This window comes from Mustela nigripes, chromosome 1, assembly GCF_022355385.1.
Source record: "Mustela nigripes isolate SB6536 chromosome 1, MUSNIG.SB6536, whole genome shotgun sequence".
NCBI classification, from domain to species: Eukaryota; Metazoa; Chordata; class Mammalia; order Carnivora; family Mustelidae; genus Mustela; species Mustela nigripes.
The window spans coordinates 124,819,969-124,847,521 of NC_081557.1; the positions used below are offsets into that span (position 1 = coordinate 124,819,969).

The window sequence follows — 27,553 nt, forward strand, 5'->3', positions numbered from 1 at the left end:
GAAACTCCGGTCCATTTAAAACTGATAATACTCTATTAATTGCCTTCCTGAAGACGCTGCTACTAAAATTGAAGTTATTCAAGTAATAAATGACCAAATAATGCTAATGCACGGCCTAGGAGGAGCTAGACCAGAAACCCGAAGAGAAACATTTTTTAAATTATTTTGGCATCACCTGAAGTCAAGCAAAAAGTGGGGGAGGTGTTCAGAGAAATGAATGCAAGAGAAGCAGAGACGGGCACAGGTTGCAAACCATCCTAAGAGGCTCAAACACACACTCTCTCAGTTCACAAAACAGCAGCAACGAGGCTTTTCTCCCACAAATACGAATTCTCTTCCCCCTGCTGGGCTGCTCTGTATTTCACATCCGATTTCCAGCAGGAGATGTCCTTGAAGGCTGCACTGGTCCAGCTGCAGGGAGCTCCCCTTTGGTGGGGTGGGCAGGAACTTCTAGTACCTTCTAGAGGAAAGATGGTCTCACTTGGAGAAGCATCCCTACACTTTGTGGGACACCACACACTTTTGAAACAAGTTGGGCTTGGCTTTTGACTCCTTTCACCCTTCGAAAAGCCCCTGGGCAGCGAGACAGCTCCATTTTCCTGTCTGTCATGGGCTCGGCATCATGGCCCCTCACAGCTGAGCACCCCACACGCCGCCGGCGGTCCCGGAAACACTTCCTGCGCACACCGACTGTGCAGTTCACAGCTTTCCCTACTAAGGCTCCGGGGGAAGCCTCCAAACGGCCAATGTAAATAACTTCCTTCTAAATACATTATTTTTAACCTCCAGAATAGGAAGCTATTTCCATTGCTAATTTTACAACAACCTATGTCTCTGACAGCCAGGTTCACACTCATTCCTGTCAATTTTACACAACAGTCTGTTTGGGTGTTTTTCACTTTAAATCATAAACTCAAAGAATTAAGAATAGAAATGGTACAATTACAGAACGAAAATATGCTGAATAAATTTTGTTTCCATGTGGTGAATATTTCTCCTTTGGGGAAAACAAAACAAAATTCCACTACCTAACACATTTATTTATAATTCAGTTCTCAAGCAGAAAATCGGTAACTCGATATTCACAACTCCTGCTGCATTTTTTTTTCAGCTCACTTCCTTTTCAGTTTGACAGTTTTTAATCAGATGCATTTAATTGGACAAATACTCAAATCAATCCTCGACCAGAAAGAAGGGGACGAAAAGAGGGGGGAAAATGCAAAAAAGAGACACCTATTAATTTTCATGCCTTTTGGCTGAGGTTAAAGTAAGTGGAGATGGAAATCTAAAAGCCCCGTTTCTAAATCTACCCTGAACCCATCCCACCAGTTGGTCCATTGCGAATCTAACCAGCAGCGTTTGAAGAGTACAAGGTTTAAATTCTCAGAATTCGCCTGGGATGGCGTTGACTCAGAGTCAGTCCTCTGGCAGTCAACACCTTCTTGTGGTAACAGGTGTGTTCACTGGTACCTACCAACTAACCGTCTGGCTCATTTTCATCTAAGAATCTTCCAAGGGCCCTTCCTTTCCAGCCAGCACACATCGATAGCTAAATATCTATATTTAATTTTAAGGTCACGTATCCCTAGTGCTGTTAATCACTTGGACCTGTAATACCAACCTCAAATCATACAACCAACTTTCCCATGCAATTTTATACAAAAGTGGTGTGTAAAAAAAGTAGTTTGAGGAGCTCTGTATAGAAGCTACGAACAGAGCCAAAGCTAATAGCTGACTTAATTCTACAAACATTTCCTGAGCATCTACTCTGTTCAAGGAGCTGTTCTCTGCAACTGGGAACCTCAGGGTATAGCAGGCTCTTGCCCAAAGGCTTGTAATCATCAGGGAGCGAGGGCTGCCCAAGCACCCAAAGCACAAAGCGAGCATAAAACAACCCCAATGGTGCTTTGGAAATGGAGCTTGAAGGGATGAAGATGATTTTAGCAGATGACACCAGAAATTCACATAGGGGACGGCTTGCTCTTATGAAACCATCAGACAGCAAATAGCCCTGTCACGGACTCAGCTAATATTTGGGTGACATGCGTTAGCGAAACTAACCTCATAGAACGGTTTTTATATTCTTAATTCTTCACATTTCAGAAACAGACCATCTACTGATTTGTTAAAGGGCAGATTTTTACCAATTTTCTTATCGTACCCACTCCTTTTGAAATCAGACCATTTTAGATTATGAATGCCTGAGGTGGGACCACGAGTTGGGTCATTTTTGTATTCCTGCTTGATGCTCTGCCCAGAGGATCAGGGTCGTTGTGGTTGTAGTGACCACTAGCACTGCATGAAGTGACAGGTGAGACTCTCAGCCCCTGTACCAAACCCAGAGAGGGACCCAATGGAGCTAGCATCTGGGAGAATGTCAACATCAGAGCTCACGCGCACGCGCACGCGCTCTCTCTCTCATTGCTTCTCGTCTCTTTCTCAGAGGTTAGTCTCCTCCTCTGAGGCCACCTTCCCCTGGAGGCTGAAAACCTGGCTGCACAGGTTCTGGGTTTTCACTTTTAATCACCTACCACCTAGAGAAAGGTCCTTCCCCTCGGATGAGCCCGCTGGATGTCAGGTTCCGCTCTCTGGACTTAACATGGAAGCCAGAAGGAAGCTTCTACAATTGGCTTAACGTGAGTGACAGAAGAAAAAAAGGGAAGAGGCACTAGGAAGACAAGAATGGTGACCTCTGTAATGTTTAATAAAGGTCTGGCACGCTGCACATCAGGCTATTCTGAACCAATCTGATGATCTGAAGCAGAAAACATACCCTCATTTAGGCCGGTCCTAACCTGCCAATTTTTACACTGTCCCTTTGAAGCCTGAGAGTTTCAGCACGTCCCCCACACTAAGAGACCTCTTAAAGGTTCGGGGGTCCAAGACCATGGTATGAGTAAAACACATGGGTGGGCAACTGGCCCTTGGGCCAGAACCTCAGGGATCACAGTTAGCAAAATAATGCAATGCCCAGGGTACCCAACTGCTGCCAGCAATGCCAAGAGGAAAAGTTAAGAACAGGTAGTTATTTAAAACTGCCAGGGTAGAGAAGACAACCAGACTCCTGTCACCAGTGCAGCCGGGGAAAAGGTGCCATGAGGGCACAAGGAAAATGGGAGGAAGTCTGGAGAGGGTAAGAGCCCATAGACTGAGAGAGCACCAAGAGGCCCCCTGGGTCAAGCCGCACATCTTGCACACAGCAGTATTTTCTAAGTATTGTTGTAAATGTCCACGAGTGAAACAAAGGTAACACAAATGAACACATCACTCCTTATCTTCAAAGGGAGGTGCCAACAGTATCTGAGTGGGTTTCAGTATCCTTATATAAAGTTGCCAGATCTTCCAGTGACCCAGGAGCTACCCAACCTCCTCCATCAAACTGCCCATCTCTGGGGACACCCGGGTGGCTCAGTAGGTTAAGCATCTGCCTTTGGCTCAGGTCATGATCCCAGCGTCCTGGGATCAAGTCCAGCATCAGGCTCTCTGCTCAGTGGGGAGCCTCCTCCTCCCTCTGCCTCCCCCTGCTTATGTTCTCTCTCTCTCTCTCTTTCTCTCTCTCTCTCTCTGGCAAATAAATACATAAAATCTTTAAAAAACAAAGAAAAAAAAAACCCTGCCCATCTCAACACAAACGGCAACTCCTCTATCCCCATGATTGCTTTGAACAAAAACCCCGCAGCCTGCCTTGACTCTTCCCTTTCTCTTACACCCGTCATCAAATTCATTTGCAGATTCTGTCGGTTCTACGTTCCATATACATCCCCAATCTTGCCACTTCTCAGCATGTCTACCGTTCCCACCCTGACGTACAGCACTGCCATCCCTCACCGGGACTATGGCAGTGTCCTTCCAGTGGGTCTCCTTACTTCCGGTTCTTGCCCCCTCTGCTCAGCCAGCAGCCGCAGTAAGCTTTTAGAAATCTATATCACACCTCATCTCCTACTGCTCTGCCTTGCTAATAAATAATAAATAAATAGCAAATTTCCCCCAATTAGCCTCAGGGCTGACTCCTTTCGTTCCTCGGGTCTCCCGTCCAACATCACTGTTTATTAGAATAAAAGCTCCACGAGACAGCAGGCTTCATTCTGTTCGCTGCCGTGTGCTCATCACTTAGAATGGTACGGAGCACGGAGTAGGTGCTCAGTTAACTCTTTGTCAAACGTATGAATGAGGAGAAAGAATGTGCTTAACAGTCAGAAAGGCAGCACTTGTCAGTACTGAAAATGAGAACGGTTTTCAAAATTACAAGTGATAATCCTATTTTTCTCATGTGAGTCAAACATGAAATAGGGAAAAGAGTGTGTTTTGCAAACTTTTGCACCAGTCTCCCTAGCGGCCAAGAACACAGAACAACCGCCCAGGGAAATGATGAAGCTGAAGTCCCCTCCAGGAGACCCCAAATTTCTTTCGACTCTTGGCTCAGCATTTCAAGTGAATCCCGTATTCTGCTCTATACTGTGGCTGTGCTTGTTCTTACTAAATACTACAGCGGTGTAGCTCACAAGCCTCCAAGGAAAATTTCTTCTCTGCAGGGATGCACCACGTCTCTCTGGATTCCCACCCACTCTGGAGAAACACGCACCCTATGTGGGGAAGCAAGGATCTATGAGAAGTACCTAGCCCAGTGTCAAGAGCTCAGTAAAGGGTGGCTACCCTTGTTACTATCATCACTATCAGAAAACAGAGAGTACTAGTCCTCTTGCCCCCACGTCAGAAAGAAAAGCTAAATCACAGAGGGTAACTTCCCCAGACTGCACCATGGACCTGTAAGAGACTAAGAACTCCATCTGATAAATTTGGATTTTGTGTCTGTCTGAATTAGAGATGGAAAAGCCTTGGAGATTTAGTCCATATGGCTAGTCTCTAGGCAGAGGTCTAGAAGGGCCAGTGATTAGCCCATGGTCCCCTACGGCTGATTTACCAACACAGACAGGACTTGAGCTCAGATGTCTCACTCCAAAGGCCAGTACTTCTACTACTAAATCATGGTGCAATCGTCATGAAGGGAACAAGAGAATTCTAGAACCAGCCTTGGAACACAGAAGCCTCCCAACAAACATTTGTTGAATGAATGAACCACCATGCATCAAACACTACAAATATACAGGGTGCTTTAGCAGATGCCTGATTATTTGTCAGCAAATGTGAGCCTTACGTGATTTTATGCGGTAGACCACAGTCTCTTCATTCTACAGACCAGGAAACCAAGATTCCACAGGTTAATGGCTTACCTAACATACACACCTAATGAGTGACAAAGCGAGATTCAAACCCAAATCTTCAGGAAATCTAAGAGAACGAGTAGCTTGACAAAAAAGTAATTATCCAGGTAACCAAAAAGTACCCCAGGAACTTCAAGTAATCAACATTTTAAATTTTATTTTGCTGGGATTTCAAAACACATACGCCCTCAGAGATGAGTCCCTTCCTTCTAAACGTGACTGTCTGGCATCGTTGTGGTAACAACCACCTGGCTTACTAACACTGTGTGCAAACTACAGATGAAACCTCGTGTCAAGCCTTGAATTGTGGCCCTGCGAAAAGCCGGTGAAGTCCCAACTGCCAGGACCTGGGACTGTGACCTTCTTTGGGAGGATGGCCTTTGCCGATGATCAAGTTAAGATGAGGTCATTATAGTAGGCTAATCTCTTACGACTGGTGTCCTTACAAAAAGGGGAAACGTGGACTCAGAGACGGACATGCGCGCAGTGAAGACTGGAGGGACATTGTCACCGCCAAGGAAGAGAGAGGCCTGGAACAGGTCCTTCCTGTGTCCTCCCTGTGTCTCTGTCATCACCTTGACCTCGGACTTCTAGCCTCTAGCACCATGAGACAATAAATTTCTGTAGCCACCCAGTTCATGATACCTCATTACGGCAGCCGCGGAAACTAACATACACGTAGGCCTGAGACTTTTTTTTTTTTCTGGATTTGCTCACCTCCAGATTTTAAACTATGGCCTTGGTTAGGGCTGTAGCTTTTGTCCAAGCTGGCTATTACTGCACAAAACGGACCGCCCTGCTGCTCGGTGTGAAGTCCTCTGAGGTTGCAGGGACCGTGAGCAGACAGTTGGGTTATTTTTACCTACCTCCAGATTTTAACCAAATTTTGTACAAATGAAAGATTTTGAGAACGAACGACATTAGGTAAGAGAAGGCGTCTATTACTAGGGCAACTTCAAAATCTCCAGACTAAGAAATATACTCATCACCATGTACGTTGTGGCAAATTAGGAAGAAAGGGACAGTTCAAAATATGGCACGAATCCATTGCCGAAAGGTCAACGCAGAGACCAAAACACTACTGGTCAGCCCACGGACTGATTCTGTTGCTCCTTCACCCTTCCACGCGCCTCCGTGTTACAAAAAACATCCAGAATCTGTCCCCTCAAGCCATCAGAAGTAAATTTACTATGGCTACCATGGCCTTATCAGAAAAATTGTCTGTTAAGGCTGATAAATCGGTCGATTATCTGCTTCCTTGACTTTTATATCCTCTTGTATAAATGTTTTCATCCCAACATTACCAATACCTGTTATAAGATGAACAATATATTACCAAACTACTGAAATCACCAGGAAATTCTTAATAGATCAAAAAAGAACATTACTACAAAAAAAAGCCCTAATAACATAATAATGCGCTCTGTCGTCTCTGAACAGCACTCTATAGAGAGATAAATGGCTATTTATTGAAATCTCAGCTTATACATAAAATGATACATTTCTTCGAGGGCACATTTGCCAAGCTTTGACATCACGTACCTTGTAATGAAACAGATTATGCTCATAATCATTCTGCCTGCCAAAGGAAAAGTTCACACAGTAAGTCCTTTATTTACTAAAAATGTATGTCTACACTGGGAGAAAATGGGCCTTTGGGGAAGAGAGATTTACCAAAGGAGAGGAGATGGAATTGCTTTTTATTTAGTCTTTAAATACATACAAAACAAAAACTGCAGAGAAAGCAGCTCCCAAGCCCTCCCCCACCCCTATATTCACAAAAGGATATTGGTAAAATGAATTGGGAGAGATCTTCCTTCCTTTCTTTCTTTCTTTTTAATTAACCACGAGAATCCATGACATTGATTACAAGGACAACCCTAACTCAAAGTTAACTTTAAACACTGACTTAGGCCAACAATTTTAACCTTTACTCTGACCAGGCTTCGTGCCATGGTGGCTGTCAAGTGGTCAAATGTATTCTTAACTGTTGTCTCCTGTTACTCCCCCTGCCCACCTTCTGGCACACACGCACAAGAAGTGAACGATGGAGGGTCAAAGACAATAAAAACAACAAATATCGCAAACAACCAACAAACTAGGGCAATTCCAAGGGTCCCCTGCTGCTAGATGACCCTCACCTCAACAACTGGGGGTCCTATGGCTTTACCTACTTAATTCTCTTTGAAGACTCCCAGGGGTGAGAGCTTTCCACAGGCATGTCCACTTGGGGTTTCACCAAGAAATCTTCCCTAGATCTTTTACTCGAAAGACCTGGCTTTCATTTTCAACGGCTTTCTAGCCATCTATCCCCATGAGTGATGTTCCACAAGAGAAAACATCCATTCCACTTTCCAACAAAGCTCAGATGCTTCCGGGAAATGCATCAAGTGATAAAGATGAGGTTGGGAAATGTGCTCTACAGATCCCTGCTTCAAAAGGAACATTACATCAAAAAGTAATGATGTATTGAATGTTGGCTCACTGAATTTAAATTAAAAAAATAAAAAAATTTAAAAATAACAAAAAATTAAGAAACAAACAAACAGGGGCTCAACTCCAAGGTAGAGGTTCAAGACTATAAAAATCCCTCTGACAGGCATAGGTATGGCCCCAAAGTGACCAGGAGGGGTTCGTATCACTCATACTCCTGTTCCTCTTCTTCTGAACCTTTTTTGGGGGGGGGGGTGTCCTATAAAATGCCTTAATTTTGTATTTAAATGTGCACATCACTTTCTTCTCATTTTCTAGAACTTTCAACTATAGGCAGCCCTCAGGCTGCCGTATTTCCTGTGTACTTGAACTCAGTTACTAGTCTCTCCTCCATCAAAACCCGGTATTTGAAAAGAAGGATGAAAATGTGTTGGACAATTTAAAGAAGTCTATTCGAGGAATACAAGTTTGAAAAGCGTTTTGATATAAATATGCGCAATTAATCAGGCTTTGTTTTTAAATTTACATGTTTTGACGTTACTTAGAGAAAGCCAAATTCTTTTGGTATTTCCACATTAATGTCAGCAGCAGTGAATCCAATAAAGCAGGGTCGGCAATCTTCTTCTGTGAACGGACAGACCGCAAATATTTTAGGCTTTATAAAAGGACGGATACGTTCTCTGTCCCATAGTCTTTGTTTCTCGTTGTTGCCGTTGCTTTTTTGTCTTAACGATTGTTTAAAAAATGTAAGAACCATTTTCTTAGCTCAGAGGGCCACACAAAAACAGGTCAGAGTCTGCTGACCCCACAACTCGAAAGAAGAGGTACGTTGCTTTTTCTTTATAATAAAAGCAGAACAGTGTTGAAAACAATATTGGACCTTCAGATACATGGCGACAAGCTTCATCATCATCATCTTAATCCAACCACCTCCGTGAATCACGAAGCACCTCTGTACCTCAGTTTCTTCAGATTACAACAAGGGGTAAGAATAGATCAGTGATGTCTAAACCATACCGTCAAGGAAGGCGAGAACTCTAGGGAAGGACACAGGACCACGGACCCACCCCATCTCCCACCTTAGCACACATCTAAGCAGCACAACCTGGCTTTGCTCTTGTCTCTAGACTGGAGCTCCCCTTAAAGACAAGGATTCCACTATTTTTTTTAAGTTTTGAAAAATACCATATTAAATGATCTCAGGAATCCTCCTGCTGTGAACCATCTATGAGTCTATTATTGGATAATCAGTCCTTTTCAAGTCATTGTACGGGGAAGTGGCAGGTGGACAAGAAATTACTTAAAGTCCTATGTTGAGGTATTTAAAGGAAGAGAAATAAGAACAAGAGAGCTTCTTCTAAGAGGCCACCTGTATTCATTTAGATTGGTGGGAATCCACCAGACAGCCCTACTAGAGGGTTCCCAAGTCCTGCAGATGAGGGCTCCAGGAAAAGCAGAATGGTTTAGCAGCAGAAAGAGCTGGGACTTCAGACTTGGGACCTGGATTCCCGTCTGAATTTGGAACTTGCCAGCTATATAACTCCTCATGTTTAATAAACAAAAACCAAAGAGCTCACTAAACACTAACCCGCAGAGCAGGTGTTAGGAATATGGCGATGAATCAGATAGATGCAGAACGTTCTGCCTTCCATCACTGCATCCCTCATCTGTAAAGCGGGGTGATAACACCTACTGCTTCTCCTGTACCTCGTGGTCCTGCAGAGATGGCAAAGCATTTGTAAACTGCAAAGCAGAGACAACATTAAACTAGCAAACTAGAGACTTTCTGCCTTTTAAGTACATAAAATAAATGCCAACTTCAAGAATTCATCAAATGAATAAAATAAGACCACAATAGGTTCTGCAGAGCAAAACATTTCTAGGGGCACCTGGGTGGCTCAGTGGGTTAAGCCTCTGCCTTCGGCTCAGGTCATGATTTCAAGGTCCTGGGATCGAGCCCCGCATCGGGCTCTCTGCTTAGCAGGGAGCCTGCTTCCCCCTCTCTCTGCCTGCCTCTCTGCCTACTTGTGATCTCTCCCTCTGTGTCAAATAAATAAAGAAAATATTTTTTTTAATTTCTAGAAGCTGAAGCAACGTGACAAGACAGAAAAGGCACAAGCTTAGACACCAGACATTCCCACTCTGCTTCCTAACAAACCCACCTGACATCCATCCACGGGCCTATTCTCTCCTTTATAGAATAGGATACTAATATCTATTATTTCACAGACTTATTGTGAAAGTAAATCAGAATTAGGTAAGTAAAGCACCTGGGACAGAGTTGGCACTAGGTGAATAATAGTGTCTGTCCCCTTACCCTCCCTCCCAACCTCCTAGAAATTTCAGATGAGAGAACATTCGATTTTAAATGGTAGGGCTTACCTCAAAATTGTTGATACTGCTCCCCAGCTCTATATCATAATCACCTCAACCAAAGAGGGCAGGAAACTTCTGGTTGTTCTGACCATGGAATCCAGATGTAGAATATGCCCAGTCATCAGGAAAATCTTACAGTCTTGGCACAGTTTGAGGACAGAGAGCGAGCACCAGCCAATAGCTGAGGGGAGACTCTACAGTCTGGAATGTGCCACAGACTTCCAACCACAAAGTTCTCTCTGCACTTAGACTGTGGTATCCCCCTGTGGTGCAGGCCATGGCCTCTGCTCTCCTCGGCAAGTCTCCTCCGGAAGCACATGACTTTCCCGAGGCATCTCTAGGCCACATCCATGTGAATGTCTGTGGCACTGCTCATCACCTCCCACCCGGCCCAGCTCGACAGTTTAGGCAAATCATGCTCTCATTTCTGAGAGACAATGACAACAGGAGAAGTTCTCCAAAGTGCCTTCTACCCCTAAAATGTACCCTTTGACTCTGGGACCCACTCTGAACTTCATTTGTTCAACTCATTCAATTCGTTCAACAATGTTTATGGGACTCGGCCTATTTCTTTGATCCTGTGACCCATTCTTCCTGTCCTTCCTTCATTCATTTATTCAACAATATTTGACCACTTACTATATCTCGGGTACTGTTACAGGCAAGAATGTACAAAAATGAATAAGGAAGAGTCCATGCCCTTAGAAAGGTCACGGACAGTCAGGACACAGAGGAAGAAGGAGCTACCGTGTGGCATGGGAGGTCTTATGAGGGACCGCTGGGAGCCAGTGGAGGGGTTGCCTCATTCTGCCTGGTGGATGGGACGACAGTCGGGGACGAGGGAAGCAGGGAAGGCTTCCCTTTAAACTGAATGGTAATGGATAAGCAGATGGTAATCGTGCAAATCTGATGGGTTGAAGACATCCCCGAAACAGAAAAAAAGAATTCCAAAATAATGAAATATAAACACGGAGTTCTGTAAACTAGAGAATTCGGTACGAAAGAAACAAAGGGTATATGGCAGGGCCAAAAAAAAAAAAAAAAAAAAAGGGAGGCTCAGATGATGAAGCACTTTCTATACTCTGCTAAGAAGAGCAAGCTTGACCCTTTGAGGCGATGTCTAAAAGATCCTCAATACATGCATGAGTGTTTTGGAAAGCCCACTGTGGTAGCAGTGTGAACACAGGGCTACATAGAGGCCAGGGGACAGGGAAGGGGACAGGACACTGAGGCAAAAAGAAGATAAAAAAAAATAAGAATCCTTAAAAAAAAATTTTTTTTAATTAAAATTAAAAAAAATTTTTTAAAAAGAATATGAACAACAATAACAACAAAAGAATATGAATCCTTACAGGAGAAAATAGGAGTGTAAACTACAGCAGTGGCATGGAGCAGGCATGAAAAATTCCAGAAATACACCAACAGGAGAGTCAACAGTCTGGGTGATGGGCTTGATGCAGGAGGAAAGGCAGAGCACGGCACCAAGGATCCCACTCAGCTCTCTCTGTCTTGGGTGAGGAGGTTAACGGTTGGTGAGGGCAGCAGCCCAGAGAAAGAGAACACTAGAAGCCCAGAAATACTCCCAGTTGCCCAGGCCCCAAACCTGTGGCCATCTGCCGGAGGCAGCCACGCCCTCTCCACAGTAAGACTCCCTAACCCGAGGCACCCAGTGGAGTGCTCTCCTTCCCTAACAGGGACACCAGGAAGTCACAGGGTAAGCATCAAGCGTCTTCACAGATCTGTGATGTTAGATATATGCCTGTGTGAGGAAGAAAAATACTAACAGCTAAGTTTATTTAAAACATTACTTTTATTTCAGAACAAATAGATCTATACTACAGCAAAATACATATTTGCATTCCCATTTGCAGACAGAACAATAGTCTGAAATCCGGGCTCTCTGTCTTCTGGGTTCTGCATTAGAACATTACCAACTAAAGCTGAAGAAAGACAAACACCAAGACTTGCATTTCCATTCCTGTGGAGACAGCTTAGATACTGGTTCTGGAAGTGTGGTCTGCAAATCCCTACTGGTCTCTGAGGCCCTTTGAAGTATCCTCAAGACCAGAACTGTTTTCATAATAATTCATGAAAATTTGCCGTCTTCACTCTATAGACATTTGTAATGATGATACAAAAGCAACGACGGGTAAAATGCTGGCACCTTAGCTTGAATCAAGGCAGTGGTACCAAAACATCCTAGCATCACTGTGCTCCTCACTGCCACAAACTCAGTAAAACACATGCACACCACCTCCTCAAAGTAAGCAAACCTGTCTGTCTGATGAGGCAGCGATTAAAAACTATTAATTTTATTAAAGACTGACCCCCAGGGTACCTGCGTGGCTCAGTTGGTTAAGCGTCGTCCCAGGACCCTCATCAGGCTCTCTGCACAGCAGGGAGCCTCCTTCTCCCTTGACCTCTGCCTGCTGCTCCGCCTAATTGTGCCCTCTCTGTTTCTGTCAAGTAAATAAAATCTTTTTAAAAATTGTGCTTAAAAATAAATAAATAAAGGCTGACCCTGAGTAAACATCTTTTTCATATGATATAATGAAAAGTGTCCATGAAGCACTTCTACCATTACTGAAGTGTGATGGCTATCGCAAGGAAAAGTAAACCCGGGCTTCAGTCGGGAGCTGAACCAGCCACTCTTCAGGGAACATCACTTCTAATGAAAGAACAACGGCTCAACTAGGGTCACTCAAATTTGGGTATCTCTCTCTTGGAAATGTGGCACACTCTCGTTTGGAAACAAACGAAGTAAGGCTGACGCTTTAAGAAAAGATGGACAGTATTGGTAGCCACTGATAAAATTCAAGCTTGCAAGCATGGATTAGAATTTTGGAAGACCCATATCCTACACCTTGAACTTGACAGTCCCTCCAGACAAAGTGATTTGCTGGGCATGGGCACAGCAGCACTGTTCCTCACAGCAAGAAGGAGACACGAACCATACGTCCATTGTGGTGTGTTTCATCAGTGTCTTATCGAGAGCAGGGACAGGGACACCAACTATGAGCATCAGTGTGGCTAAAACTCACCAAGATAACTGTTGAGTGAAAAACCAAGGTGCAGAATGCATGCCATGTGCTACCATTTTTACAAATCCCAAAGACAAGCTAACCCAAATAGGGTAAAGCGAGGGGAATGATAAACAGAAGATTTAGGGTAATGGGAACAGGCAGCAGGAGAAGAGTACCTTAGAAGTTTGATAGTGTTGAAATGTGTTAGATTGGGCAGTCGGTTTACAGATGTCCCTTTTACCATTATGCTTCATTACCTGTGTATAAATGTTAGCTGTGTTATTTTTTGGAAATAGCACCTAGTTTATGACCTTCAAAGGGAGGCACGCATTAGAGCTCTGCTTGCCAGGAAAAACCAAAGAGGTGAGGAAGGAGCAAGAGGCACCTTGCTCCTGCACCCCTGAGCACTGGCCCCAGAAGCCCATCTCTGGCAGGTCTCCTCCAGAGATATCTTCAAGGTGGCATCTGGGTCATTCATCTATTTTGGTTTTTCAACACCCTTCCTACTTAAAAAGACTCCCTCCCCCCTCCACCCTTTAGGCCATCACTCTCTGTCTCCTTTATGACCACAAAAAGAAACTACAACATTTCACAGTTGATTTTGTATTGTATCCAAACTACAAAATTTAGTAATCGTAATCCCTTATCATCTGGACCAGCTCCTACTACATTTTTCCTACCTCCTATCCTTCCACCACCAATATAATCCTTCTGATTCAGCTAAGTTTCTTCTCTTAGTGTCTCCCACATACTTTTGGCTTATTTCAACCTCTTTTGGCTAATGCCATTTCTTCTGCTTGGAATGTTCTCTCTTCTCAAGATCTAAATGCATCCCTTCCTCGAGGACGTTTGAAGTACCGCTTCTCTCCAGGAATGTTTTCCCCATCACTCTCACTCCCAGTTTCCTCGAACATTTACACATCTAATTCATATTATATCGTCGTGCACTTCTTAGCATATTGATTTGTGCTTATCCTCTGATTGTTTTCTGTCAACATTTGAAAGAACTGTCAGCAGAGACTGCCTTCTCTACAATTTCTACCAGGCAGGTAAATGCTCAAAACTTTTTCTTAACGAAGGAGCACCCAGTAGGGACCACAACTGTCAGCAGATCATGTCCTCGCTGGGCTAGTACGACACTGCGCATGTTGACATATATATACTCTTATTCTGTGAAAAGGCTTTTGGTTCGCTATACCCAGAGATGTTTCCCTCTGTTGGAGGAACAGATATTGACTCTGTGACAAAAACCAAGCAAAGCAGCATCTGCTTTATAGAATTATTTTTCACAATGGTAAATGATTTCAGAGTTCAACGTGTCTCCTCCCATACCAACCCTCTTTACCTGAAGTCCTTAGAAAATCACTCTGCCAGGTGGCAGAACCAGCTTCTTTTTAAACACAAGAACGTCTGTTTCAGTTTTTCCACAGTTGTATTTATTCAATAGTTCCTTATCTTTTAAAAAAAAAAAATCAATTATCTTCCCTGTAACTTCTACCCTCTTGTTCCTAGACCCTGTTTTCTGCTCAGCATTTCAGAAATCTATGAAAATAACTTTAAAGCCAAATTTTAATTATTTGTTTCCATCTCTTTCTCTGCCTCCTTGGCTCGAGCCCCTCACAAGTAGGGGCCATGCTCTATTCAACTCCACTGATCCCTAGTCCCTGGTAGAGTAACCCTCAGTTACTACTGAATGAATGAATGAATCAATCATGAGTTATCAGACACAAGCTGCAAATTTAGGAGAAATGACAATTCAGAGTAAGTTTACTCCCTTTATCACTTGACAGAACTTCATATATTTGAATGTAGTCACCAGGCATGACTGTTCTCTCTCTTCACTTTTAGCTTCAAACTCAGAACTCCCAATTGTCGCAATCATTAATTCCTCTGACGATGATTTCAGGAGCCTCCTCGCTTCTAGTTGCCTCCCTTCTGGTGAGCAGTTTATCAATTTCCCCCTTTAAATCAGGGCACCCAATCTGGCATTCATCGTACAGATGTGATCTAATCAGTTTACAAGACCAGCATTGCCACCCTTGTTCTGAATTCAGTACTTGCATTAACTCAGCCAACTCCGCTGAAATGCATCCATTTTTTTTGAATGAAGGCTGAATTTTAAATGTTGCTTGTTATCTTTCTGCTTGTTGTCTACGAATGTGGTTATGTCTGAGGATGGAAGCTGGGAAAGGGGGCTTTCACGTTTTACTTTAAACATTTCTACATAGTTTTCATTATTTATACTAAACATGCACTATGTTTGCCATTAAGAGCCAATACAGACTTTTAAAAATAAATGAATAAGAATTTGTATCTCTGATTTCTATGGTTTTGGTCTCATGGAGTACACTTAAGCATATTTAAAATACTAGTACTTCTTCTTCTTCTTCTTTTGGGGGGGTATATATTTTCTCACCTATCAGCAAGTAGCCATTGAGTAGCTACTGACACTTCTAAATATGATCTCGTGGTCCAGCCAATCCAAATCCCACTTCTAGATAGTGACATTTCTCTCTTCCGAGTGATGTCACAAAGCAGCTTACTATAATTTGGTTCCCCTCTTTCTTAAGGTCAGATTAAAACCCAGTACGTGACTATTCGAGGTTTGCTTTCCCCTAGAAGGGAAAAAATCGTGTAGCACATTTCAGGAACATTTCCTGAAGCAGAGGGTGTCCCACACTTTGTTTCCTTCCAAATACAGCTGTGTTTCATGCTCTGGAGAGGACTGTTGGGTTAACAAGTGGGGCCAAACAAGCACAGATTAGAAGACAACTATAATTCTAGGCCATTACACGAAAGCAGTGTTCTCCATATGGAGCACGTAATACAGACCCCAGAAAGCGTCACTGCATGTGTCTCTCTCATTCCCTTACTCTCAGCTGAGTCTGAGGTCAAAATAAATCTTTGAGGAAAGAAGTATATAATTGGTGGCACAAGTTCTCATGAAACACAGAGCAACACACTCCATCAGCACCTAAGGGTCCCTCCTATAATGGAGAGCCTCTGAAAGGAGTACAGGCGGCAAAGGCATGTCCTCCACATGCGGGGCCCCAAGAAGGTTCCAAAGTCCTCAGAGACACAGCAGGCCCTGGGAGACCAGCAGATGGTCCAGCCCTTCACAGTGCTGACACTGGTGACCTCAAGCTAGTTTCTTCCTCTCCGTGGCTCAGTTTCTACTTCCGTCCAAGTGGTGGGAAAAGGAGTCCTTCCTGCTTGCCTACAGGCAGATGAGATCAGTGAAAATGCTTTGTGAACAATGTAACATACACCGAATGTGTGGGTAATCTAGTATCCATTTTACAAGATGGTGCTACTAAGCACAGAGAGGTCCACTGGCTTGCCCAAAGTCACAAAACGGGTGCGGAACCCTAGTGATCATGGTGGGAGAGGGTGCGAGAAAAGAAAGGAGTCCATGCCCCCTTCCTAGGGCAGGTGCCTCCCTGAGCCTCTGGTTTCAACGTGGAGGAGTGGGAGTCAATGAGTTATTGCTAGGGTTTTAAAAGCAAATTATCGATAAGCCATCCAGGCTCAACATGACATGTATTTATTTTGGGGCAGAAATGACATCAGCCCAGAGTGGAAGTTCCGGTCAGTTCAGGGGTCCTCAACACTGGCTATCCATTCAAGTAATTTGGGCAGCTTTTTAAGAATGTCCATGCTCAGGATCCATTTCGAGCCATCAAATTTAAATTGCTGGGGGCAGTGGAGAGAAGCAGGTGTCTTCTTTTTCTTAACCTCCCAAGGGATTCTAATGTGCAGCCAGGGTTGAGAATCACTGTACTGCCGAATGGTGATCAGAAACTTACAGGCAGCAGTAGTTGTCTTTGATTGATTACACAGCAGGTGGAGCAATCCTACTGAGATCCTTAGTTGAAATGAATTTACACCTCATATATCGTGCATATACTATGTGCCAGACGTGAGCCTACATATCAACATGTATGAACTCAGTTCCCGTAAGCCTTACAATGTTCCCCCACTGCACGGATGTGAAAACAGGCAGACGGCTGCAGTCCCTTGCCAAGGTCACGGCTAAAACGTGCTGCAGCCAGGACGGGTCTCGTGCATCTGGTACCAGGATCTTAATCCCCACCCTCTACTGCTTCTTAATACAGCCATAGAATGAGGTTTACAGAACCTTAGCCTCGACGATGAATTAAAAGCTCACAGAATGTTGGACAATGTAAAACAGTTTCTAATCCAAATGCCCGTGGGGGCCAGGAGGTAATATACATGAGGGAGGGGGGCAGGTGTGTATGCAGACAGGGACGTGGCAGCAGAGTGGTAGGAACTGTGGCAGACTGACGAGCACATGCCCGGGGAAGGGAGACAGCCGCCACCGACGACAGCAGATTGCTGCCATGTGGGGAGGTGGGCCCCGTGCTGTTGGCTCGTCCAAGTTTTTAAAAGAAGCTAGAAATTTGGATTTTTATGTGAAGCCGCCCATTTGCAAATGCGGCCTCAAGTTTTTAAACATACTGTGGAGGGCAAAACACATCAGTAGGCCACTAGTTTGTAACCTCTGATATGATCTATCTCACACACACAATACAACACACACATAGGCACACACACAAACACACAAACACACACCCCTGAATCCTTCATTTAAAATTAATTTAATGTGTTCTCTTGGACTGGTTCTCTGCAATTAGAAACAGCAGATCCTGCCTTTCCTTCCTTCGTACAAAATTTAAACTATTACCTAAACAACACATGGAAAAACCAATATAAATTTCCCCTGGGTAATTTTAATCACTGGACTGACTGTTGAATAAATGAATAAATAAACATTTATTAAATACCTATTCTCTCATTTGAATCTCACTGTAAGTCTGTGAGCGTGGATTTATTGTCCTCACTCTACAGTAAGACCCAGTCATAATTCATACGATTATTACACAGTTTAGACATAATTCAGGTCAAATCACAAACAGAGAACATGTTCCTATAGTAAAAGTCTAGTGTAATACTGTTGGCCTATGAAATGAGTATTAGTCAAGCCCTAATTTAACAGCCTTATAAAAGAATTTTACCGTATCATATTGTTACTCATCGTTCTAATGAGAGATAAGGGGAAAAAAGTGTTTACACACTGGAATCTCCAAAACGTCCTGGGTCAGAAATGCCTGTAGTCTAATCACGATCTAAGCAGATGGAAATTTATTTCATAAACATAATAAGAGCTAATATTTCTTCAGCTCTTCCTATGCAGCCGGCACTAATTAGGTAAGGTTTTATGAGTGTATCTATTATTGATACTTATCAATAGCAATACTGACATTTATCAACCAAGCTTCACACTAACCCTATGGTAGAGGAACTATTACCACTACGGAGAGATGAAGACCCCAAAGACGGGGAAGTTCAGTCATTTCCCCAAGGTCACACCGCAAGTGAGTACCAGGACTGGGTTCCGAACAGCCTGATGCCAGACTCCACACACTTATCCACTGTGAAGTTAAAAAGCATGTGTGTTCTCTGTTTTCCCTGAAGTCATACCATATCCAGTAGACACAGTGAAGAGAGGGCAAAGTCACGTGTTATTTTCTCTCTCTCATTATGAACAACAAAAGCTTTTCAAAACACACTACCAGACAACTGAAGATACACTACCAGACAACTGAAGTATACCTCTAGAGAAATCTATCGCCTCCACAAGTACGGTAGCCTGTCTCCAAGGCTCAGACAAGCAGAATGCTGCTGATCAATCATGCCAACGGTCGTCTTTCGCTGGCCTTCTCCGGTCCCCTCTGAAGCCCAACTTCTTCAGAGCACTCAGAACAACTCAGCCTGGATCCTCCTCTCTCTCCCTGCACACCGCACTGCTAATGGGGTCGAGCCACTTGTCTGACCCGGGCAGAAATGACAAGAGAGAGACAGAGAGAGAGAGATTATTTTAGGGTCTGCTTTTTCAGGCTCAAGCTCCAGAGAAGGCCCAGGCATTTCTTCCCTGCTGACAGATAGCACCTGGCTAAAGTCGGACTTTTCTCAACATCGGAAGCCATGAGCACCCTCAGCCTTGGTCATTTAAGAACCCTTGAGACAGAGGAACTTCAGTGGTGGAGGTTGTTTTTTAATAAGAAGGGAAGGGACGGCTGGAAACAATATCCTTTTTAGGCACACAGAATCTGCTGCATTTAATATAACCCTAGGTCAGTCTGTGAAAAGCAGAGTAGCTAAAGGCCACATGCTGATCTCAGGCCGTAGGCGTGTATCACTGTACTTTTTACAAAATTAGCTACAGTGCAGCCTCCCTGTGAGTGTGTGTGTGTGTACATGGCAGTGAAGCTGACTTTTATAAACAGCAAAATGCACCCATGCAACTAAAGATCAGTATCAAGCCAAAGTCTGATTTTATTTTATGAATCTACCACAATTGTAACTACAGCATTTCTAACCCAATGGTGGGTCCTAGGGGGTATGATAAGAGTCATCTGAGAGGCCCTTGCTTTAGCACCTAGTCATACACCATTCTTTGATATCATAAAAATGTAATTTACAGACAGAAGATAGAAGTACAAAACTTGCTTCTACACGGAAGAGGGAAAGCAGCGAGTAACTTCAGCCCATCGAGGACTCTTAGCTCTTTCTAAGGTCTGTACTTTGCACATTAGTTTCTTATAAAATATGACAGAAGGCATTTCAGCGACCATTGGCCATAAAGTATTTTGTACACTTGGCCCTAGATGGTATGAATTACCAAGCTACACCTAGCAAAGCAGGGAACAGAAAGAATACATCAGACACAGGACGCAGCATCTTCATTTATAACCTCTATCTCTAAAATGTGATTCTCGAGGACTTTAACTAAGCCAGAATACAGTAGTAATAAGGTTTGGGGGGGGGGGGGGGATGCCCCATATGTCTCAACAGAACAAGGCCCGGTCTGGAATTCTTTGCAGTAAGAGAAAACTCAGAATCTATTCCTTTGCCACAAAGCCCATGGTCTGGTAAAACCTTACGCTAGAAAGCCTTTAACGCCCCCAAACGTCCTCTTTTGTAGGTCATACCATCATTATCTTGTTCTGTGATCGGTTTGATTAAATTATAGAAAATTACTAATACATCACTCAGAATAGAGAGATCAGTGTTTCGGTCCTCCTGTTCTAGTGCTCCAACAGGCACTTCAAAAAAGGACGGAGCAGGGACAAGACAACTTCACACAAGGAAAGTGACAGGATACCGGAACCTTCTGTCAGGCAGGTCCCTGCCGCCCTTCGGCTCTCATAGACAGCACTGCTGACCGGTCCCAGGAACCAATGGAACTTCACACAGTGACACTGTGGGCTCCCCGTTTCCATCACGCCTTGTCACCAGTGCATCCAAAGACGCCACTTGGCATGCAGGTGACCAAGGTGAGCGATCCTGGGTGAGTTTTTCTGTTTTGTCAAACAAATTCATCCAAACGATCAGAACCCCAACAACTGGGATCACTAAAGAAAGTGGTTTACCAACCCAGTCAGGCAGCACACAATTCATACCCAATCTTCCCTATAGGACCATCCTGACATTAATAGGACTCTCTGTATTTTAAGGCACCTTTTGACCCCAAGAGAAGCCTGTCTGGTTCCTCCACCAACACACCATCCCTTGGGTGTTTCCACAGCCTTTATCCATCTAATTTTATAAGCCTCACAAGACAGAGATTTTCCACACCTCCCTTGGACCTCTCCTAATAGAGGCCATTCAAAGGCTCTAAAAACTCAGAAGCACAGTCAGCCCTCACACAGGCTGAAAGCTGTCCAATTTACCCTTCTCCAGCATGATTTATTAACACTTTGTGCCGGAGACTGGTCAGCTCACACCAGCTGTGTATCCCCAGAGCGAGATGGTGGCCCATAGATAAATTAAAAATCAATTTTTTTATTAGAAACTATTTTGAAGCATTAGAAGAAATGTGATTTTGAACTATCTCCCTTATTTTAACAGGAAAGTTCCTTGTACCCTACTTCCCACTTTAGGAATACATGGATTTCTTTTAGGAGAACAGATGAACGTTATTGCCCAGTATCAACCCAGCCTGCTACGTGGTACTTCAGGATCACTAGCTCTGTCTGACAGGAGCAGAGAAATATTTTATTGCCTCCGACTCAAAATTTTTCCCTGTGGTTCCCGTCATAGTCAGGAGGAAGTGCCTCGTCACTGAAAAAATTAGTAAGCGTAAGTAGGGGAAAGAGTTAAACCTTCGACCCTTTCTCTGCCAACAGATATATAAAGACATGGAAAAATACGAATGTAAGGGCTCCTGTTGCTTTCCTGTCATTTTGCTTCCCACATTTACTAGAAAGCAAGAGACGGTTTTTAAAGTTTTGTTAATGAAGAACACAGTAACCTGTTCTGGTCTTGACCCACAACTGAGTCAACAATGAAAATACTAGAATAGCAAAACAACTGTTGTATTCACTTTTCCTTGTGCTCCCCCTTGGGAATAGGCATCAGGCAGATTTCCAATGATAAATATAACAGGATCTGAACTCATACATGTTCAAGGGTAAGTTGCAGCTAATGAGGAAATTTTTTAAAATCCTGATGGAACCCAATGGTAAAAGGCTTTACAGATGTAACAAACACAGGGGAAAGCCCTTCCTGACCCTTTCCCTCCTCAGTCAGTGAACCCAAATGTAACGATGTCCACAAAATGCTGAGCGCAACCCACGACCACCCCCACAAGGCCTGGCAAACAGACACAGTATCACTTTCCCCCTCTTCCTCTTTCTTAGACTGACAAACATTTTTCAGCTATGCAGTTTGGGATTCTGCTACAGATAAGCTCATGGTATAGTTCAGAGGATCCCTAGGACATTTTTCTGAACGTGGAATTGGACCTCGTTGATGGAAAGAACGTTTAGAAAAAAAGCCATCAGCAGCAGCAGAATCGTATTTAAATTCCCAAATGATAATATTGCTTTAGGGCAAGAAATAAAGGCTTTACTTGGAGTCATGATTTTTTTAAAGCTACTTCTCAAAAAACAGTTTAGGTTTAACATCCTTTGTTGGTGGTCTCCTCCAAAAACTAGCACAAAACTTCTTTTTGTAAGTGGAATCACCACGCAGCTCTATAGGAGCTTTTTCTTTTTCTGCGTATGTATGAAGCCTATATAACACACACACACACACACACCCCACTGACTTCAGAGGCCCAGGAGGAAATGACTAGGTAGAATTTTAAATCAGAAATCTAACGCTTATGTTAGTAGTGTCAGGTTAAAGGCTCGCCCATCCCCAAAGCTAATTCGGTTCTGAACAGTCCCATGGGTGTCTCGTGGAACAGAAGGAGCTAGGAAACCTTAGCAGGCTGAAGCCCAGTCTGGGGAATTGCTGGAACTCCGTGCCAGGGGCTGAGGCGCACCCCAGACTCGGTATCAGATAATACCAAGTGCTCGTCTGGATTTCCAGGACTAATCTACTCGAGGGTGGAACTTCCAGGTTCCCTGGTGCCTGTGCTGCCGAGTGGGAGGACTTTGTCCATCCACACTGTGCCTGGCTAGTATTATATTTTATAAAAGAAAAATTAGGTTCCACACACAGAGTCTATTAGTAGCCATGGTCCATGGGAGGGGCAGAGGCGGGGGTGGGGGGGGGGGGGGGGGGAATGCTATGGGAAAGTAGAAGTTTCAATAGGTTCAGTTTCACAAGTTTCTTTTTTGTAATCTAATTTGTATTCTACTTCTAATTTTAAATGTGTTTACAGTTTCTCTAAATTCTCAAAGCTCTATCAATAGTGGCTATTAGCCACTTTTGTGTTTACTCAGAAGGGTTCTTTGGTTCCAAAAGCTAGTTTGCCCATCCCATTCCCCCTCCAACCTCTTCCTGTCCTCCCCACCCCCAAAATTACACACCTCTCTCCTTTCTTGTATTAGGGTCAAGTTTAAAATCTAATGCTGTATAACTTCTTAAAACCCTGAGATGACCTATCAGGGCCACAGTAATCCCCAGAGTTACTTTATTTTAACTTTATACAGAAAGGTTCTCCAGGTTAAGGAAAAAAAACCCTCCCCCACATATAAGTAAACAAATAAAGAATTTAGCATTGAAACTGGGATTTAAGACTAGAGGGATATTCTACATTAAATACTGATCTACACTAATTTTACCAAAGTCAATATTTATTACCTCTCCCCACCATTGCAAGTTTCTTTAAGACTCACTCAGCACTTAGGAAGCTTTGGGTTACTGTGTCTGAATTGCAAAACACACCATTTGCCCAGAAATTGCTCTTAGTCCAACTGCAAATTGCTTACAAAACATGTGTAAACCATGCTTCAAACAGGCAGCACACATCCACAAAAATCCATTCAATGCAAAGGTAAGTGGAAAAGCTTTGCAAATTAGGCTTCCCTTTAAAAACTGGAGGGACATTTACGGTGTTTCCAAAAGGTAATTGCTTCTTACTTCAGTAAAAGTGGCTTTATGCGACTGGAAGGAGTTTATTTATTTATTATTTTTAAGTGAGTGGATAACAGTATTCAATTAGAGAACAGGGTGGGAGAGCCCACTCTTGAATTATAACTTAATCGCCAGGCACCAGCAAGCAGGAGAGGCCCACCGAGCATACGAGCTAAAATGGAGCCTGAATTTCCTCTCAGACTGAGAGGGTAGTCGCACGAGGTCAGGGTCAAGGTCACCAGCAGGGCAGCCTGCAGCTGCCCGAATGCGCTACACACAACGGGAGGGAAGGCGTTCCATCTCCGTCAGAGCCAAAAACAGATAAATCCCTTCTCCTCTCCTACCCTCCCTCTAACCTCGCCAACATTTTTTTTTTTAAGCAGGGGGAGAAGAGAAGAAAGGAAAATGACCAAATAACCTCACCGCCCTGGTTTTCGCACACAAGCTCATCAGCTCCCAAAGTTGCCATCTAAGGGCAAGTTCGCAGAGAACACTGAAGCCCATTTTGTCCGAGCAGGGCAAGCCTCCCCCGACCTCCCCCCAGGATTCCTGCCTCCTCTCCCTCCCCCGCCGCACGCCCCCGAGAAGAGCTGGGAACTGGCCGGCCGGCCATGTGCACGCACACACTTCTTCCACCAACTGCTGCGAGTTTTCTGTGAATCGCAGCGCGGAGCCTCCCAACTCGCCCTCCCCGACTCCACCGCCTTCTCTTTCCTCGCACAAAATTTCCCTACACACGCAGCCGCCTGCGAGTGATTTTATGTGCATATGTATTACATATATGATATTATCCTCAGAACCTCTAGCGGGCAGGCGAAGAAAGGACTGCACAGGGGCATTTTTTTTTTTTTTTTTTTTTTAAAGGAAGGGGAAAAAAGCACAACCCAAGCCCTGTGCGTCGACTCCTGCGTACCGGGAAGGGGAAAGAAAGAGGAATGTTTGCGGAGCGGGCTGCCTGCAAGTGCCCTTGCTCACCACTTCGGCCGCGGCCCGGGTGACACAGAGCCGCGGGGGCGCTCGGCCCGAGCCACCCGCGCCCCTTGCCCGTCCCCCGGGCAGGCACCGCCGCGGATATTTCGCGAGGGGGAGATCGATCGCGCTGCCTGTCTGCAGCGGAAACGCACAGGCTCACACACAACCCGAGCCCGAGACACCATAACCTTAACCCTTCCCCCACCCTCCGTGAACTTCAGGTGACCGACCACGTCGGCCTGACACCCAGGCGGGTAGGCGCTCCGGCTCCACTCCGCCCCCAGCCCGGGTTTTGCAGGATCGGGCTCCAAGCAGAGGCAGACCGCCGAGAGCGGGGAGCAGTGCGGGGGGAGAGAGGAGAAATTGACCCTCGGTCTCCCCCGACCCCTCCCTCCGGCGCCTCCGGCGTCCCCTCCTCCCCGTCACCCCGCCCCACGCCTTCTCCCCTGCCCCCTCCTCCGTGCATTCAAGGAGCCGGGCGGCCCCGGGGGATATTTTTAGTTGCTTCTTTCTCCTTCACTTTTAGCTTTAGCAGCATCTCGGAACACTCAAAGCGGAGAAAGATTTGGGGGGGGGGGGGGGGGGGGGGGGGGGGGGGGGGGGAAAAGTAAGGGGGGGGGAAAAAAAAAGCGGGGGGGGGGGGGGGGGGGGCCGGGGGGGGCGGGGGGGGGGGGGGAAGGGGACCGGGCCGTGCCGGCGGGTGTGTGTCTCCAGTTGGTGTGTGTGGCTGCAAGCCGGGGAGGGTTGTGATGCACTTTAGTCCTGGACTCTGCTCAGGCTCGCCGGGGAGGGGGGTCTGAGAGCCCGAGTCTCGCCGGCTCCGTCTGCTCCGACTGACCCCGCATTTTATTGCGGCCAGGAGCCCTGCTCCTCCCTCCCCTCGGCTCTGCAGGGACCTCGCGCGCCGCGAGCCGCCCTGCCTCCTGCCTCCGCCTCGGCGCAGCTCCCGCACCCCACATCCGCCCGCCGCTGCCCGGCCTCACCCCCCACCCGGCCGCCTCGCGCCCCCAGCGCCCCGGCGCGCCCCCTCGCCCAGGCGCCGCGGGAGCAGCCGCCCGGCGGCGCGTGTGTACCGGTGTGTTTGTGTGCGGTGCCCCCACACCCTCCCCGGCCGCTCCCGCCTCGCCCGCCCCCGACTCCCCTCCTCCGCCGCCGCCTCCTCCACCTCCGCCTCCTCCTGCTCCTGCCGCCGCCGCCGCCGCCGCTGCCGCCGGCGGCTCCGGGGCCGACCAACCCCGGCGCAACCTTTAGCCGGAGACGGACCTCTCCCTGGATCCCGTCCCCGGCGGGTGGCCGCGCGTCCTCGCCCCGACACCCCCAAACGCCATGTCACGGCCCCCAGCCCTCCGCACGCCCCGACCCCCGCACCCTCAGGCACTGGGATCCACAAGGAATTTTTTTTTTTTTAAAGATTCCAACCTCTCCCACCTCCCCCCTCTCCGACTCCCCGATTAAAAAAAAAAAAAAAAAAAAAAAAAAAACCGGCATCCACACTACTCCCCTTCTCGCGTCTCTCGCCCCCTCCCCCCAGCAACCCGGAGTGAGGAGGGGGAGGGGGAGGGAAAAGGGAAAAAAAGCCCGATCTCAAGGAAAAAAAGAGGGGGGGGGTGAGAGAAAGAAAGAAAAAGAGAGAGAGAATAGAAAGGGCACGGGGCTGATCATCACCAACATGGCTGCCTCAGCATAGACCTAAACGAGGAGTAACCCGGGCTGTGTCTTTGTCAGTTTCACCTCTGTAACCCTAAACTAATGCAGAAAACAACGGAGGAGGCTGCGGAGGGGAAAGAGGAGAGGGAGGGCGAGAAAATGGCACGAGAGGAGGTGGAGAAGGGATGACTTACGTGAGGGAAGGCGCTTGGGCTGCTCCTGCTTCCTCCTGGGCATTTTCCCCCTTTTCTCACATTCTCCTCCTTGGTTAATGTGAGATCAAATAAACCCCCGTGGGGGCAGAGAGGCAGACACTGGCAGGAGCCGGGAGGTAGTTGGGGGGCGGGCGGGCGGGCAGGGGGAAACCCCTTCTCTCCGGTGTGTGCAATGGGTTGAAGCTTGTTTCCTGGAGCCAGATGAGGGGTTCTCTTCTTTTCTTTCCTTTCTTTTTTTCCTTTTTTTTTTTTTTTTTAAATTTTTGGTCGTGCACCTGGCTTGTCCCCGAGCGTAATATTCTTCAATGGAAACGGATCTAATAGGTGTGAGTGTGTGTGTGTCCTATGCTCGCGTGTGTGATGGGAGGTATAAATAAATGAGTGCCGGTGCGGCGGTGTCTATGGCCGCGCTCTGTGTCTCCGAGCCCCTAACACTAATGTCGGGATCAAAGGGCAGCGGCGGCGGCGGCACAGCTCACAGCTCGCTCTCTCGCTCTCTCTCTTTCTCGCTCTCTCTCTCCTCTCGCGCGCTCTCTCTCTCTCTCTCTCTCTCTGTCACACACACACACTCACACATACACAGAGGCACAGACTGAGGGAAAGAGCGAGAGCTAGACACACACACACACATACACACACACAGAGCAAAGAGGAAGGTGCCCTAAGGCTCCCAGGGCGGACTCTGCCTGGGATTTGCAACCGCTCGGTCTGGAAAGAATGGGGGGCGCGCATGCGGGGGTGGGATGGAGTTCTTCGAATTTATCCCGCTATTCGCCAAATCTAGGGGGAAAAAAGTTTTCCCCACTCCCTGAACAGCGATTAGTTCATTACTCTTGCTGCTTTTTTTTTTAAGAAAATAGATTTTTCTCTTAACTTTCTTTTGTTTATTAAGCTACATTTTGTTCTGCATAAAATTCTTCAGGCTTTTTCACTGCAAGAATTATTCTCTCACCCCATCACCTTAAGTTTGTGGAGGTTACGGTTTTCCAAACACTCTTTGAAAAACATTCCAATAAAAATAATTTTTTAAAAAAAATTAAAAGATAGCAGCATATGGCGAAATCGATAACGAGGTTGATGGAGTAAGTGCCCAGTTTTGGAGTGTTCAGTGGAGTTAAAACTGAAACGTGCTGCCGAAATGAAAATTACATCCCCTTGAGGGAGGGGGGGGGGAATAAGATTCGGTCACCCCCATGGTTGATTTCACTGCTACGTGATACTCCTACAGTGCACAGAGAGATCTTGACTTCTGAAATTTACTTTTTTTGCAGCAGTA

General features: G+C 45.7%; 1 protein-coding gene across 5 annotated transcripts in view; it reads right to left on the reverse strand.

The window, feature by feature from the left end:
* ZNF827 (zinc finger protein 827) overlaps window positions 1-26,896 on the reverse strand; it is a 166,302-nt gene extending 139,406 nt beyond the window's left edge. For 4 of the 5 annotated variants that reach the window (XM_059373286.1, XM_059373302.1, XM_059373312.1 and 1 more), the window contains exon 1: window positions 26,257-26,896. In XM_059373286.1, the coding sequence (XP_059229269.1) occupies window positions 26,257-26,299 (43 nt within the window). In that variant the 5' untranslated portion in view covers window positions 26,300-26,896. The remainder of the gene's footprint in view (window positions 1-26,256) is intronic. The other variant, XM_059373278.1, reaches the window with a different exon arrangement.
* Window positions 26,897-27,553: the final 657 nt, after the last annotated feature.